The sequence below is a fragment of the Emydura macquarii genome, unplaced genomic scaffold, assembly GCF_026122565.2.
Source record: "Emydura macquarii macquarii isolate MOO-44397 ecotype Brisbane River unplaced genomic scaffold, CSIRO-AGI_Emac_v2 contig_2768, whole genome shotgun sequence".
Lineage (NCBI taxonomy): Eukaryota > Metazoa > Chordata > Testudines > Chelidae > Emydura > Emydura macquarii.
The window spans coordinates 25105227-25121394 of record NW_027132905.1 but is presented as its reverse complement, the minus strand read 5'-3'; the positions used below and the strand labels follow the sequence as shown (position 1 = coordinate 25121394).

The window sequence follows — 16168 nt, the reverse complement described above, 5'->3', positions numbered from 1 at the left end:
TTTGTCATGGAGACATAGTGAACAGGGACAGACATGCTGTTATTAAATATAAACCAAACCACCTAAACATTAAATTGGACAGAGAGGATATGCATGAATTAGAAGACGTGACTGCTTCTCTCCCAAAGATCTACAGCCATCCCACACTAGCACACTCCCAGGATTACTGACTCAACAGGCTCAAGAACCTAGGAGAAAAAGCTGGTTGGCCCCTACTAATCCTATTTTCATTATTAGAAACAACAGGCTGTCACACAACCCATATTATTGAGATTATACAATCCTAATCAATATGTCTAAATCTGCTGAGCAACACCAGTGTGAACCAGATATTTCCTGAAATCTGGAAAGACTCAGGCATAGCCAAGTACTCAGATACATAAAGTGCCGTGCCCTCTCCCCTAACAAACCCAATTCCCAAATGTTTTCTAAACTTGGTAAAATATCCTGTATTTTCTGCCTCATGGATGATATATGTTCATTGAGATTCCTTTCCTCTTATCCTTACATTTTCCCTTTGTTGCTCTCTTCTATTTTTCTTTAACATTACCCATCTCAAATGTAGTATTTAGTGTATTAAAAACAAACAAACAAACAAAAAATGGATCAGCACTTACCACAACTAAATAAACAATATCCTATCCTATTTAGGCCTTAAAGATGGTAAGGCTATTTCATATATTCATACTTTATTAAATTACAAACAATATCCTTGTACTTAATGTCATTTACCTAAACACATTGTAACACTCATTCTGATCTTTCATGAGCAGTTACAGTACCAGATGCCATGCTGGGTAGGTATCTTTCCAACAGTAGCATCTGGTTGTTTGGCAGACTTCCCAGTTACATTGGCACATCTGAAGTTGCCAGAGGGCATGTCACATGCTGATGTTCCTACTGAATTCCATCCGATTCTTCCTAAGAGCCTTTTCACCTAGCCTTTAATTCTGAGTAAATGTGTACAACAGTTAGATCTATTTGTGGGTAACTCCTGCCTGAATGCCTCATGGGAGATCTCTACTTAACAGAACATTAACACACTCCTACCTATATATTTATATATTAATTAGGTTATAGTTTTTTACATGTTGTCGAAAGGGCCATTGTTTGACATTTAAAACTAAGCTGACTTGCAGTGGTGTTCAACCATATTACACAGGAGGGCCAGATAAACTTAAGCACAACTTTGTGTGGGCCAAAAAGATTCTACATATTTTAATAAGATTTATAGTCACTTGTATTGATTTATATTTTAAGTTCAGCTTGTTTCATGTGTATTTAGATAGAAACAACCTATTTACACACTTGTGTAAGTTAAAATGATGTAAACATGATGACAAATGAATCGGCCATTAGTATATAGTGTTGAAGCAGACCACACGCCTTATGAAATTCTCTGGTAGGCCATAGGTTGGGCACCCCTAAACTAGAGCATGAGAATATACAAAGACCAACAATCCTGATTGGCAGGAGAATGGACACTAACTATTTTCAATTTCTAAACTGTATGGGTTGAGCTAAAGATTTATTTCCTCCCCTCCTCCCTCCACCCCCAAGTTTCAGGTTTTAAAATTGTTTTAATCTTTTCATTTAATGTAAATATTTTATTTAAATTTACACTTACATGGCTTAAATCTTAAATTTGAATTTATTTGCCTTTTAGCTAAATTCTATAATAGTATAAGATTAATATATAATATATGACATCCTTTCTCTGCGGATTAAACCTGCACTGGGAGGTGGATGGATTTCATCTATTAAGTCTTTTTCTAGATGCATGTTTAATCGTTTAAATTATTTTTTAGTAATCTGTGTAAAAAGGGAAGCTGAGCCCACTGTGAGCTGCCACTGTTTACCTGAATTAGGGAAAAAAGCTCCCACATACTATACAGTACAAATACATACAATTCCTGCTGTACAACAGTGCACTTGATTTTATTATGTGCCCACTTCTATCATGAGCATAGGATGACATTGATCCCAGGATAGTAGCTTTGAAATGGCTGGTGAAGGGGAAACAAGCCTCTCAGAGCTGAATGGGGAAGACAGAATTAGAGAGGTGGTGATTTGTAACCTTAATGCCAGAGATATGTTTTACACATGATAAACTGAACCAAAGTAGAGATTAAAAAAAAGTCTATCTGAAGTGATGTTTGAAATCTCTTCCCCTCCCCCAAGATATATGGCTCTTGATCCAGTCCTCCCCAAATAATATATTTGCATCCTCCCAACTGGCCCATTGCAGTTCAAATGTGCATGGACATGTCTACATGAAATAATATGGCAACACATGATAGCATTGCTCATAGCTGGTTATTTTAGGGAAGTACATGGACCAGAACTTTCAAGCTATACAGTTTATAGTATGAAGTAACCCATCTCAAGTGTCCTCAGATGGTTTCCAGTTTTAGGACTAGACCTGATTTTCTGCTCCAAGTAAAATTTCAGAAAAAATATCAGTTTTAATTTCGTTACTATTAAATGAAAAATCTGTGTTTCCAATGTTTTGTTTTTTCTTCTCGCTCACCCCACTCCTCCCCCTTTCCTCCACACCTTTTAAAGAAAAAAAAAAAAAGTTAAAGTTAAATCCTTTTCCCTCACCATTTGGAAAGAAATGTCCTAAAATATTGAATTATTTCATGTTTTTCCTCTAAACATTTTCATTTGAAATTTCTCTGAACAATTACTAATTTGACAACAAAATTTTTCCATGAAAAAAAATTGGTTTTAAAATCCCATCTTTCTAAATCATATTTTTCATTGAAAAAAATTGGCCAACCACCAGAAGGGGATGTCTTCATCTGCTGCTTATTTGTTTAGTCACTGGATCCTAAGATGACGATGAGCCCTCCTGCATTCTGTATTTCAACTTAACTTCCCAGAGTTAAATGGCACAAGCCAAGTGAACCTGCAATTCTTCCTTTGTTTTGAATTTTTTTTTTTTTAAGTTCAGTTTATTTTGGGCCTGATCCCACATTCCTTCCGTAGGCCCCCATCAAAATTAGCAGGAGTTTTGTTAAAGTAAGGACTTCACAGTAGGCTGAGAAGGAGCATTTTTGGTATTAATCTCTTCTGTGACTCCTTCCTGCATTTACATTCTTTGCCATAGCTTTTGTTTCTATGGTTTCAACTGAGATGCCAGCCAGGATATATATTTGCAGATATATGGAGAATGGCATGCTCACACACACTCTTTACCTAAGATTTACTAAAATGCCACAATTGGGGAAATATGTAACTTGCTTGTGAAACAGATTTTTCTGTATTAATGCATATGTATGTGTGGTTTGAGTGTATATGTTACCTTTATTCCATTGGACACCCACAGTCTTAAAAAGAGGGACAAAAATGATTTTCCTTCTCAGAAAAATGAAACAAAATAAAACAAAGACCATTTATAAAAATAACCCCAACACAAATTAAATGTTATAAATTATTAACAATTGCAAGCAGTTGAGCAGGAAGAAGACAACACCTTTTCAAGGTAAATGAGAAAAACAAAGCTTGCTCCTCAATGGGCAGTAATGGAGTACAATCAACTTATTTAATCTTTCAATTTCAAATACTCTTTTAATACGCAGTGTGTAACTGTGAATTTAGCATTATATGAAAAGCACATCAAACAGTAAGAAAAACAACTGACTCATAGGCTCCAGAGGCTATAATAGATCAGGGAATAGCAGAAGAAACATGCAACTGCTTTACAATATCAATACCTTGTTTACTCTGTAATTATCTGAAACATCTTCACTTTAGATGTCAAGAAGGGCATTATTTTTCATTCCCTAAAACAACCTCATGAATAAAATAAAATTTAGATATTTAGATGTAATCCTATTGTAGTGGATCAATTTATAACCAAAAAAACTGAAGTCAGCTGCAGAATTTTCTTAACAAGTGGCGCTGTTCTCAGTTAAATAAATGAATGTTTAAAGTCAAATTTTATTGCAATATTTAAAGATCATCCACATCATAGTTCGTCTGAGGCACCAGATATTGAAATTACAGCCTCAGATTCCCCTCCCCCACCTTTAAAAAAAATTAATTCCAAAGCAAGAGAAGCTGCAAGCATCAATGGAGCTCCTCATCCATCATGTCCCTAATCCTGGATTTTGAACTTCAGATCTTTTCAGATGATGGAAACATATTTAAAAATAATGAATTTAATCTAATGATAGTAACATTTTCAGTTTTTTTTCCTCCAAGAGATAGGAGTTGAAGGGATGTTTTTGTCTCACTAACTATTCAATTTTTTTTAATGCAAAAAGCAGAATAAAATGTCTCTGTATTAATGAAATATAAAAAATACTAATAATGCACTATCCATCCACAAATCTCTATGCACTTAATGAAGAAAAACCAAGGACTGATATCCCATTTTAAAGACAGGAAAATTGAGGCACAGAATTCATAGGTGGGATTTTTGAAAGGGACTACAGGAGTTCGGCACCTTACCCCAAAAGTCCATGGTAGTTGAGTGCATAATTCTTCTAGGTGCTTTAGAAAATCTCCAGCATAAGCTGCTTTTTTAAGGTCTTGGTGAGTAAGTGGCAGAAATGGAAGTAACCAGGTCACTTGTCTCCCAGTCTACGTGGCTCTGAATGATATGTAACACAGCCACTGAAACACTATGCCTAGGTGACTATCATTGTGTCAGAAGTGCCTAAGTAACTTAAGAGCAGAAGTTGCACTGAAAACCATTTTCAAAGTAAATGCGACTGTTGATTTTGCTGTTAGAGTATCCAGAGTGATGCAAGAAGACCTGCGGCAGCAAGTCTCAGAGCCTGGATCAACTGATTCAGGCTCACGCTATGGGACTAAAAATAGGAGTGTAGACATTCAGGCTTAGGCTGGGGCCCAGGCTCCAAGACCTGCCCTTTCTCACCAACTGGGTTCTCAGCCAGGGCTCCAGCCCAAGCCCAAATATCTGCATTGCTATTCCTAGCTCTGTAACACAAGCCTGCATCAGAAGACCGAGTAAGTTGACTCAAGTTCTGAGACTCGCTGCCAGTGGGTTTTTGTTGTTGTTGGGTAGACACTTAGACACTTCTGAAAATCCTACCCTATTCTTAACCAAAATATCATCGAGAAGAAGCTAAGGTCATACATAAGCATCCATTAATTTAAAAGAATAATAGAACACTGTAGCTATGAAAAACAATCAAAACAAGGAAAAACATAGCTAACAACCTTAACTTGGGCCACAGACCTCAAACCACTGAAGTAACAGGACAGGTTACCTCACCTGCTGCTATTTGAAAGTTTAGATGGACTGCAGTGGAAGTGTTTCAATTCTGGGAGAGCCTCATGCTTCAATGGTCGAGCCAAATTCATGCCTATTTTTAGACATGGTCAATTTTTTCCCCCATGTAAACTTTTGATAAAAATGGCTTTTGCATTAAAATGAAAATTTCCTTAGTTATGTGATTGGTCCTCCCCATGTCAACTGTCTGCAACAGAATGCACCCCTGTATTTACACTCTACTCATTATTGTAATAATCTTCTAACAAAATGTGCTTTGTGAGTTATCATTTGAAAACTAATCACTCACTGGTCAATATCATCACGGTGAAATGTATGCAGCAACATTGTGTGTAAAGCTTTGAATTTCTCCTGTATGATTATGTTAGCATAGGTTCAAACCCACATAGCTCTGACTAGGCAGGTAGTGTTGAACAGGTTTATCCTACACAAAGAAGTGTGTGTTCACCTGAGGTAGTAAACAGGGTCCTTGGGACAGTAAGAGAGGTAAACTGGTTTCTCAAAGACAAAGGTCAAGCTGATGCCTCTAGCCCTGTGTCAAAGTTCATTGCCAACCACTGGTCAAGTAACCATTCTTTGGCAAGCGGAGGTCGGGCAAGAACAGATTGATCTGCATTTAGCAACTGACAACATGGAACCTCTTTAACCACAAGACTCCATGTCCCTTAAAGAGGGAAGGAACTTTACCTAAGTGTAACCCTCAGGAAAATGTATTTCAAAGGGTGATTGGACTGTAAAAATGAGGGGCAAAAATACTCCAGGCTATCTTTTCCTATCCATGGACGTAGTTTGGGTGAGTGAAGCAGCAACACTCACCATCCAAACAGAGGCGAGGCATGTGGGGGTGTCACTCAGGGTCACATGCCACTCCCCTCCTCTGCTGATTTCTGCAAGTGCCAAGCTGCCCTGCAGGACTTGCTCTGCTCAGCCAGTAGGCAGCAGGGGTGGTACATTTCAGCTCACCGGGAATGGAGGAGGCAGCGGAATGGAGGTGCTGCTTTCCTGTGCTCCAGGTCCCTGCCTCGGCAGCTGCATACCACCTCTTGGGTCCTAGCACCCATCTTCTTCCTGTACAATGGTGAGTGCCCATAGAGAACAGGGCAAGAGGGTGGGATGGGGGGGAAGAGACAGTGGGGAAGTGGGTAGGGGGAAGAGAAAGGGATGGGATGGGGCAAGGGACAGTGAGGAGAGGAAGGGGCAACAGGAATGGGTGGGGAGAAGCAGGAGCACAGCTTGTGGCTTGGCCACAGCAGGACCAGCAGCAACATCCCTTCAGCAACCAGTGCCAGAGCAGCCACCAGCAGCAGCTGGGGCTCCCCCATTAAGCCATCTCATCCTGTCACACACCCCCTTCCCCCCACCCCCCAAGCATCAGCAGCCCAGGTACCATTCCAGGTGGAGGAAGACAGCCAGTGAACCAAGGTAACTGGCTTCAGCGTGCCCACGTGCGGTGTTCTCCCCACCCCAAATATAGCCATCAAACTATGCCTATATCCCTATCTCCCTCTCCCCTAAGACAACAAAGGAACCAGCCTTATGATTTTGGGAGGGATCCTGACAGGAAGACTTGGTTAGCAATTCTGCTGGGAACATATAATCAAGATTTTACCTTGAATCAAGTCTAGTTTGTTACATTTTAGCTACTAGAAAGTGTTTTATCTTTATTTCTCTTGTAACCATTTCTGATTTTAATACTTTATACTTGCATTCCCTTAAAATCTCTTTGTAGCTAAATAAACTTGTTTTATTTTTGTTTTAATCAAAACTAATCCAGTTGTGTGTTTAAACTATACATAGACGCTCAGGGTGTGATCTGCATGCTTTTTGGCTGCTTGTCCAGGTTAGGAGTCACAATAGCAAAGCACTGTGAGGCACTCAAGGGTTGCAGGGCAGGTGGTGACACAACCCATCACTGGCGTCGATTGCACCCTGGAATGTGACACTGTCCCATCTAAATCAACAGAACTACTTGTTTGAGTAAGGAGAGCTATGAGCAATGGCTGCAGGATCTGATCCTTTGGAAGGTAAATAAAAATTCAAATTTAGGGTTATTTATAAAAAAGCATATTTAAAAAAAATAGATATTCTTGATTTTGCAAACCTTGTGTACAGTACTAAAAGGAAAGGATTTCCTCCCTTTGCTTGCTTTCAGGTATTACATCGATAATATTTTATTTTGGATAATTATTACATGGAACCTGTTCATCCACGTAAAGAATGGAACTTTTGGTTGTTTTGTTTTTTTGTTTCCATTTTTAGGGAATTAAATGTCTCAGACTGGCATGATGTCTCATCTGAAGGCTGAGCCAGATCTTAGAAGTGATAAATATAATTAAGTTTTATTAAAATCATACTTAATTATTTTCAACATGTTTGAGAAAAGGAAATGTAAAAAAACTATCACACAGCTATCATTAAAATGTATTCAGTGAAATGTAACCATCTCACACACTGTGTAAATGCATTTTTAATTTTGTTTGGACTGTTATTTCATTGATACAGAGTCTTCCTCTAATTTGTACTGTATGAAGTACAGATAGTGCTTTAAACGGTAAAAACTCCTTCAAATAGTATCTAAAGATTAAAATCAGGTTCAAAACCCATTGCTAAAATAATTATTATTAGTAGTAGTGTTTTAAACAAATTGCTTCTGTATTTTTGACTTCTCAAATCTGAGAAACAGATTTTCTCTGTTGTCTAATCTTTGCTCCTACTAGAGGTCCGAAATGGAATAGCTACTAATATTCCCAAGTATCTAAGTTTGCCTCCAGGACATATCAATTGTTGATCTTCATAAAGATGGTGTTTCTATGTCAAGGTCATATTTAAACGACTAAAAAAATGAGTGAGAACAGGCATTCACTTCATTTTTCTTTAAAGATTATACCAGGATGGTAGTGTATTTAACCCACCCACTTTTCAGCATTGCAGAATAATTCACAGAGAAGGTACTCAGTGACTATACTGTGGGAAATGACATCCCACAAGTCTGCAAAAAGTAGAGTTTGTGATTGATTTATGAGAATATCTGCTCTGCATGGAATTGTCCCAACCTCAAGTCTGCAGGGATTCTGAATGAAAATGATGACTGGATCAACATTATCTTATTGATAAGGGCTTTCCACTTATCCTCCAAGAGGAATTAAAAGGCAGCAGCTAACTGGGAGGCTTCTCAATAGCCAGAGATGTGAAGAACCAGTGAACAATACCAGCCTTCTAAAACCCTAGCCTCCCCTTGCGTCTCAGGTGCTCTCTACACACTTACGGTAGCATGTAGAGAACATACATTGCACACCTCCTAGCACAGGTAAAAAGAGCAGCATGGACAGCAAGACACTGCTTAGGTGAACAAAGACATGCCAGAACCTTAGTATCATGTACCCTACGTGGCTCTGTACATGTGCCATAGCAGTGCTTTCCCCATCTACACTCCAATTTGTTGCAGTGGAACATCCTACTGCCTCAGCCTTTCCCTGCCACAGGGAAAGACCCCAGCAGTACGAAAAGGCCTTGGCAGGGAGGAATCATCAGGGAAAGGTATGGTAGCACACTGCTGCTGGAGCCTTTCCCCACTGCTTCCCCCTGCCAGAGCCTTTCATTGCCACATGTAGTAACACAGCGTAGCATGGACACAGCCTGCCTTTCACTGTAGCTATACATACCCTACACCCCTCGCCAGTATAGACAAAGCCAAGATCTGCATGGATCATATCCACAGACAAAACACTGTGCTCATTGCACAAGGTACTTTTTATGCAAGATGTCCAATCGTAGGATTTTTCATTTTAAACCGGCCAAGATTAACCACCTATTTGTGATGATCGTCAATTTTCTATAAGGCAAGATTTAAAAAACTAGCAGTTTATTAAACTTTTAACAGCACCCTAGTAGACAAGTGGTTTTAGAACCGAAGTATTCTGAAGTAAAGTCTAAAATATTTTTCTAAGTTAAAAAAATGCTCGATATAAGTAGTTTCCAAGGATTTTCAAAATTGCTGAGCACAGTGATCAGAATTGCACCAAATTGCTCAAAATTGCCGAGCGCAGTTGCCAGATTTTCAGTAAACATGGAAAACTGAAGAGAATAAAATGTTTCTGTTTCAGTGGAATGTAATATGTTTGTTTAATCAGCTGGCCATTTATTTACCTGCTGAGTTTTAGGAATAGCTGCAGAGATAATTTAGTTTTGTGTGAATTTTGCATTTTCATGAACTTAAAAATGCAATTCTCATATGAAAAACAAGGCTTTTTCTAGATGCAAGTTTTCAAAGCCACCTTTCACTCAGCTCATGCCAATAGTATATTGGAACAAACTCCTTTTCACGAGAAGAATCTGAAAACAATTTTGAAATTTTGGCCCTGTTGTCAAATTCAAAGAAATGTGAACAAGTCAGAGGTTCAAAAGTTTCATCTTTCTATGTTAATACTTCAACACTTCTCTACTTCAAAAAGAAATAAAAGGCTTCTATAGGAAAATAGTTTTTGCACTAACTACATATTCTTCAAATGGATTTACAACCGATCCTATATTTCTCATTTCCTAATCTCTGTAAATGGGCATATTAGTAGATTAGTATCATTCCTTTCACCTTTAACATGGCAGCATCCTAAAACGGCAACTGAATGATTTCATTTGGAAAAAAAAAAATGAACCTACTATTTAAGATGTATTACTTGAGTATATGTAATAAGTTTGTGGAAAACATATACCCATCCCTTTTCATTCTTATGTTCTGCTCACGATAGAGTTTCACAGGCCCGTAAACTGCTGCTTTACCTAATATCCTTTGATAAATACCTCTTCAAATTTCATTTTTTCCACAACCCACGTTAACTATCTCCTCCTTTGGCCCCTGCATGAAGTAAATGAGAACAAGAAACCCCTAAAAATACATGGAACTCTTCACTTTTACACATAGACCTAATGTGCCTCTCATGCTTTGAGAATACAGAACTATATAACCAATTCACAGTGGTGATTGTGTCATTAGGATGTGGCCTCACACATAAATATGAGAAGGAAAAATCAGAATAAAATGAACATCTTTACCCATAAAGTATCTGTGACCAAGAGATTTCTTGGTGTCAACTGACAGAGTACAGGGGTGCATAAGTGTTACAGGGATCCCCTGGGTTGGATATCTACATACAAATCCACCATGTAAGGTCTCTACTGAAAGCTTGTGTGTCATGCTGGTCCTCAGAATCACTGTGAAATGTCTTTATGTATAATAAAGTTATAATGGAGTTATGAATATATACAGAAAATTATGCTCTTAAATTCTGTGACTTAGAGCTGGTTACTAGAAGATGATGAACAAGTTTCTTTCAGGCAGGAGTTGCTAATGTACATACAGAAAGACAGGTAGATAAAGTATTGTATAATTCACAATGAATGCTTATTTACAGTCTAAGCAAAATGCTAATCAAATTATTGCAATATCTCCAGGGGAGACTAGAGGGGAAAAAACAAGCAGCAGGCAAAAGACACAATGAATGGGTGGAACAATCTGGGGGGGGGAGTGGCGAGGGGGGGGGGTGCAGATTTAGACCTGGTTATTCTTCACCAAGAGGAATAGCTGCCAGCTGTCTTGTCTTATGAAAAGAGGATCACACTCAGTCTGGCTGTTAGACTCTGGGAAAGAAACTTTGGGTGAGCTTTATGAGACAGGGGAATGTCATGTTAGTTAAGTTTAGGCTCTAGGAAGAGTGGTACGATTTTATTTTATATGTAACCTTTTGTTTCCATTAATGCTACTTGCTACTTCTTAAATCTCTGTTTGTTAAGTATACTTCTTCTTGTTACTATAAATGTATGTAAGTGATATGTGTAAGCAGAGTTGTGATCTAAGGTGTAACTGGTGAACTGGGTGTATTGTTTTCTGGCAGCAGAGGATCTGGGAATTCGGGAGTGCCCAATGGATTGAGGTTGGGGCTTCAGAGGGACCCTTGGAGGCCTTGCAAGTTGGTGTGCGTGCGTATCGCTAACTTGTAAAGGGATCATGCAGGGCCTGTATGGCCTAGTGGCCAGACTTGTGTTGCCAGAGGCTGGTGGAGTTGAGTATTGATCCACAGCAGGCATAGACATAGCTTCCTCACACTAAGGGAAAGTGGTGGCAAGGTGCCTCATGACCGTTGATGCCCCCAGGAAGCATCACTGAGGGCACGTCTACGCTGCATGCTTTCAGTGATGTTTATTGTACATACTCACATAGGCCCTGGAGCACAGGTATGAACAGCAGTGTAGACTGCAAGGCATGGTTTATGCGAGTAGAGTAAAAACATGCCTGAAGGCTGTGGGTATGTACTTGAGAACTACCCTACATAATTCTCTACTCGTCCAAGCCATACTTCCCCACCTACACTGCTATTTTTCGCAGAGTAGTGTCTGGCTGCCTCCCCACAGCTGGAGCCCTTCCCTGCTAAAGGGAAAGGCTCCAGTGACTCGGAGAGATTGGCAGCTCGCAGCTGCTGGAGGAGGCCTTCCCCACTGCAAGGAAAATTTCTACCAGCTCCCCACTGCTGGAGCCCTTCCAGTCAGCCATCACAGAACATCAAAGAGCCCATCCAAGGGTGCTCTTAATTGAGGAACACACCTACAGGTAAAGTGAGGTACAGTCCTTCACTTACATTTTGACCTGGACTCACTGATGTACATTCCTCACACAGTGCATCAGAAAAGACCACTTTGCAGAGTTGTTAATCAGCTAGAAAAATGGATCCTAGGCCAAAGCAGAGTTCTACTATACTACATACAGAACCATCATCTCCAGGGACTCCCAAGTATAGGAGGGAAATAATTTCCATATAAAGCTGACTGAGATACAGTAAATGAAGCTGAATCTTTTCTTTGAAAGCTTTGTTCGCTATACATAATGTAAGCTACTGTTTCTCTATATTTACTAAATGTAAAAAAAATAATTTTAGAAAAGAGGAAGATGTTTTATAAATAGGTAAAATATGAACTTGTGAATAAATATTTAGGTAACATTCTAGTGTACTTCATCACCTTAGTCTATGATGAACTTCAACAAATGAATTTAGATGGGCCAGAGCCTCAAGCTGGTACAAATGGAGCTGTACTGATTTACAACAAATTGAAAAGAAAAAAGCCATAGGTTTTAGTATTTCTCCTTTCATACCATCACCGCTATAAAATTTCACCCCTGAAATATAGATCAGTTTAAATTGCCATCAACTTATATTTAGCATTTCAATGAGATTCATCAGCATCAATATTTTACAACTTAATCAGCTCAGCCTCTCTGTAGGCTTAGGCCATTTACATCTTCATCAATACTTACTGCTTCTTGATAGCTGAGGACCTCCAGGATGCTATTGAGTAATTCTACGCAGTACTTCTTCTCTTGGAGCTGGAGTTGTTGCTCTTCCCTGTGTTCCAGTAATTCTTTCAGTTCTTTTGTAATCACTGGAAGCAGAATGTCCCTGCATTCTGGAAAGGAATTAAAAGGAAAAAATAAGTGAATGCTATTTTGAAATAAATCCTCCTTGAAACAGCGAAGCACAATAAGCTCTTCCTCTCGGCTTTATCAGCACCATGGTGCTCTTGATTTCTTTCTCAATTTCTGACACTTTGCAGCTTACCAATATACTTCACACATAAATCACAAACCTCCAATTGAGATAAATGCTAAACTGCCTGCAGCTAAGTTTGGAGTATTGTTTAATGCCATGGACACTTGACAGTGAAAACTTGTTGACTTCATGTATGAAAGACTGTGAAGAATTTCTATATTTCTTTACAAGGTGAAATGCCGTATTTAAAGGAACCTGGGTTTATTTTCTGTTGAGATGTTGTGTTGCTTTTGGGGCAAGTTTGTTTCATTTGTATGACAGGAGAAAGATTCCTCTTCTAGCATAATTGTTCTGAAGGGAATGTTGAGACATGAAAGGGTTCACATACGTCCAGAAAGTAAAATATGGATAAGAAACCATAGAAATCTACATTTATTATTTTGTAGCAAAATTTACGTAAATATGAACACTTCAAAAAAACACATTCAACAAACATGGGAAAACATTTAAGAGTGGATCTATTCAGAAGACTCATATTTGCAGCAGAAGTTTCAGATATTAAGAGCTGCTCAATTTTTATCCTCATTTTCAAATGAGCAACCTCACTGAATAGAAAAGTCTGCGGTTTCTCCAGCTCAAACAAATTGATTTTTTTTTTTTTTTGATAGAACTGTTTCTGGGAAAGTTTGGGAGGAAGCACTATATTAACTAGAAATAAACAACTTTAAGAAAGGCTAAGTGATTACAGGTAGAAAATAAGGATATTTCAAAAAGGACTTGGTGTTACATACTACCAAATAATTAATAATTAAGAACATTGAATATTATTTTCATTATAAAGTCAAGTCTAAATTGAGTAAACAGGATATAGTGAAACAGTGACTGACCAGCAAGTTTATGCTGACCACCTGAACAAAGAAAGATCATAAATAAGTTACCATTTGATCATAAGAAAAAAAATTAAAAAGAAAGATTTGAGCAGGGAGGAGAAAGTGCCAACTGTGATTGGTTAAATGTGGTTACACAGGGGTATTGAATAATATGATAGGTTTAATAAAGTTAAAGGAGGTAGCTAGTTTTACCCATATAATGTAAATGAAAAACAATGCTCTTTGGAAGAAGCATCGCTAGACTGCAGTTCAACATCAAGCTTCCAGAAATCTTACCGCTCTGCATGACCGTGACATGCAGAACCATCACTGGCAACCCCAGACATGTGGATCCTGACTGGCCATTGGGTGAAGTTTGTCTGTATACTGGGAGTGGTGTGCATAATAGATTTGTTTGGCATATGTATTGTGTGTGTGGCTAATAAGTACATGTCTAGAGCACAGCTGTATAAGGCTCTTTTACTAAGAAAAGATCCCGCAGACCTTTAAAGCACCGAGCCCCATGGGTAGGGGTGAGTACTTAAACTGACCAGGTTTCTCCCTGAGCCCTGTGGGTAAGGGTAAGTGCCTTACACCCCGAGCCCTCAGTAGGGAAAGGCTGAGGGTACCAAAATTAACTGGGTCATGCCTTGAACCCTCAGTAGGGTATAAGCTAGATTTATGCAGGTAACACTATCTTTTAGCAGTGGACACAACAGTAGCTACTCTTTAAAACTTACTGTAAAGCTACTCAGCTTTACATATTTAAGCACTTCAAAATACTAATATGCATTCATAAATATTTCAGTGAACACACTTACTGTTTTTAAATACTGAGTCAATTGCATATACAAGAAACTTGTAAATATTTTTATTGATAAAACAGTGAACGTCCTGTGGCACCTTAAAGACTAACAAATTTATTTGGGCATAAGCTTTTGTGGGCAAAAACCCACTTTGTCGGATGCATGATGCATTTTTATTGATGTTTGCTTACATAAAGGAACTGACCTGCAGTTATTCAATAGTTCTGAAAAATACACAATTCTAGCTTTCAAAAATATCACGTATCTGAATTAAACCAATTTTCTCTGTTATAAAATCAATGATTGCTATGCAGCTGCTACGACAACTCACTCCATAAAATTAAAGAAGTTTACAAATTCTCTTCTTCAATTACCTCACACATATTAACTTCCTTTAACTCTCAGTAAAGGAGTTCTGAACATTACACACCTGCCAGGAAAAACATCTACCTTTATTGGCCCAAAGAATGAAATTTGGCTTCACCACTTAACAAATACAGTCTCCCCAGAGATGTTTGAAACCTAGCAACTATAACAATTCCTTTTGGGTACCTTGCAAGTGAGAGGATGTAAATGAGTAGTAAATCCCTCCAAATTATATACTTACAGAATTTGTTTCAGAACTATACTGAGACACCAAAACAAGCAAAGGCTTTTCGCTGGCAATATTTTATAGTTAAGCTAAAGTGTACTTTAAGTTAGGAATTAAAGAAAACTCAAAACTGTGAGCTATGTCCTAAATTATGCGTGATGGTAAGATTTTAGTTAGCATGCAAATGATAATTGATATATAATCTATATGCATGTATTTATCCCTGGTGCCAATGTATATGGAAGTTCATGCCTGTTACTCTGCTGCACTTCTACAATCACAGAGGAGCAAAGCTGTTTATAATTTGAAGTGAATCTCCACTCAAGATTTCTTTATACCTGAGTCAAGATCCCTATCATCATCTCTCATTCATTGTTTCTCTCCCCTTCCTCCACCCCATGGTAAAAAAAAGTTACCACTTGGAGTGACTTTATACAAGGAAAGTAAAACAAAATCAAGTGCATTACAAACATGAATGAAACAAGGCTCACAATACCCTTCTGTTGTAAACAAGTATTATTCCTGATTTTAATCACAGGGTAACTGAAGCAGAGAAGTTGAGTTATTTTGGTTACGATCACACAGCAAGTCTCTGGCAGTGGCAAACTGCCAGCCTCCTGATGACCACTCCTGTCCTTTAACCAGTAGGCCATGCCTCCCATTCTCCACTTAGTTACATAATCGGTTAGACAAATCCCTATTCAACGGACTTAATCAAAATGAAATATGCAACTGATCATCTATTTATGCCACATTTTCAGTTATCAGAATCACCAGGGTTCAGTTTTTTTATTGGACCAACTCGGTCCAATTTAAAAAAAAAAAAAAAAAACCATCTCACCCACCTTGTGTCTCTAATATCCTGGGTCCAACACAGTTACAGCAGTGCATACAACTTATGAGTTTGACTTTTTTCTATTATCTCTGTAATACAGATCTTGGACAATCCATTTTCTGGGTGATTATGCACTGGTCTTGTGGTAAAGGCACAGGACTGGGAGACAGGAGGTTTGAGTTCTAGTCTAATTATTTACATAGAGAAGCCAGGGTTTAGCCACTATGTACTGTAAGGGAACAGAAAAGCTGAACCCATATGGATT

The 16168-nt window shown here is 38.4% G+C and overlaps 1 protein-coding gene across 2 annotated transcripts in view; it reads right to left on the bottom strand.

Moving 5' to 3' along the window:
- DOCK2 (dedicator of cytokinesis 2) overlaps positions 1 to 16168 on the bottom strand; it is a 407820-nt gene that overhangs the window by 263009 nt on the left and 128643 nt on the right. For both annotated transcript variants that reach the window (XM_067566685.1, XM_067566686.1), the window contains exon 22: positions 12570 to 12718. In XM_067566685.1, coding sequence (XP_067422786.1) covers positions 12570 to 12718 — 149 coding nt within the window. The remainder of the gene's footprint in view (positions 1 to 12569; positions 12719 to 16168) is intronic.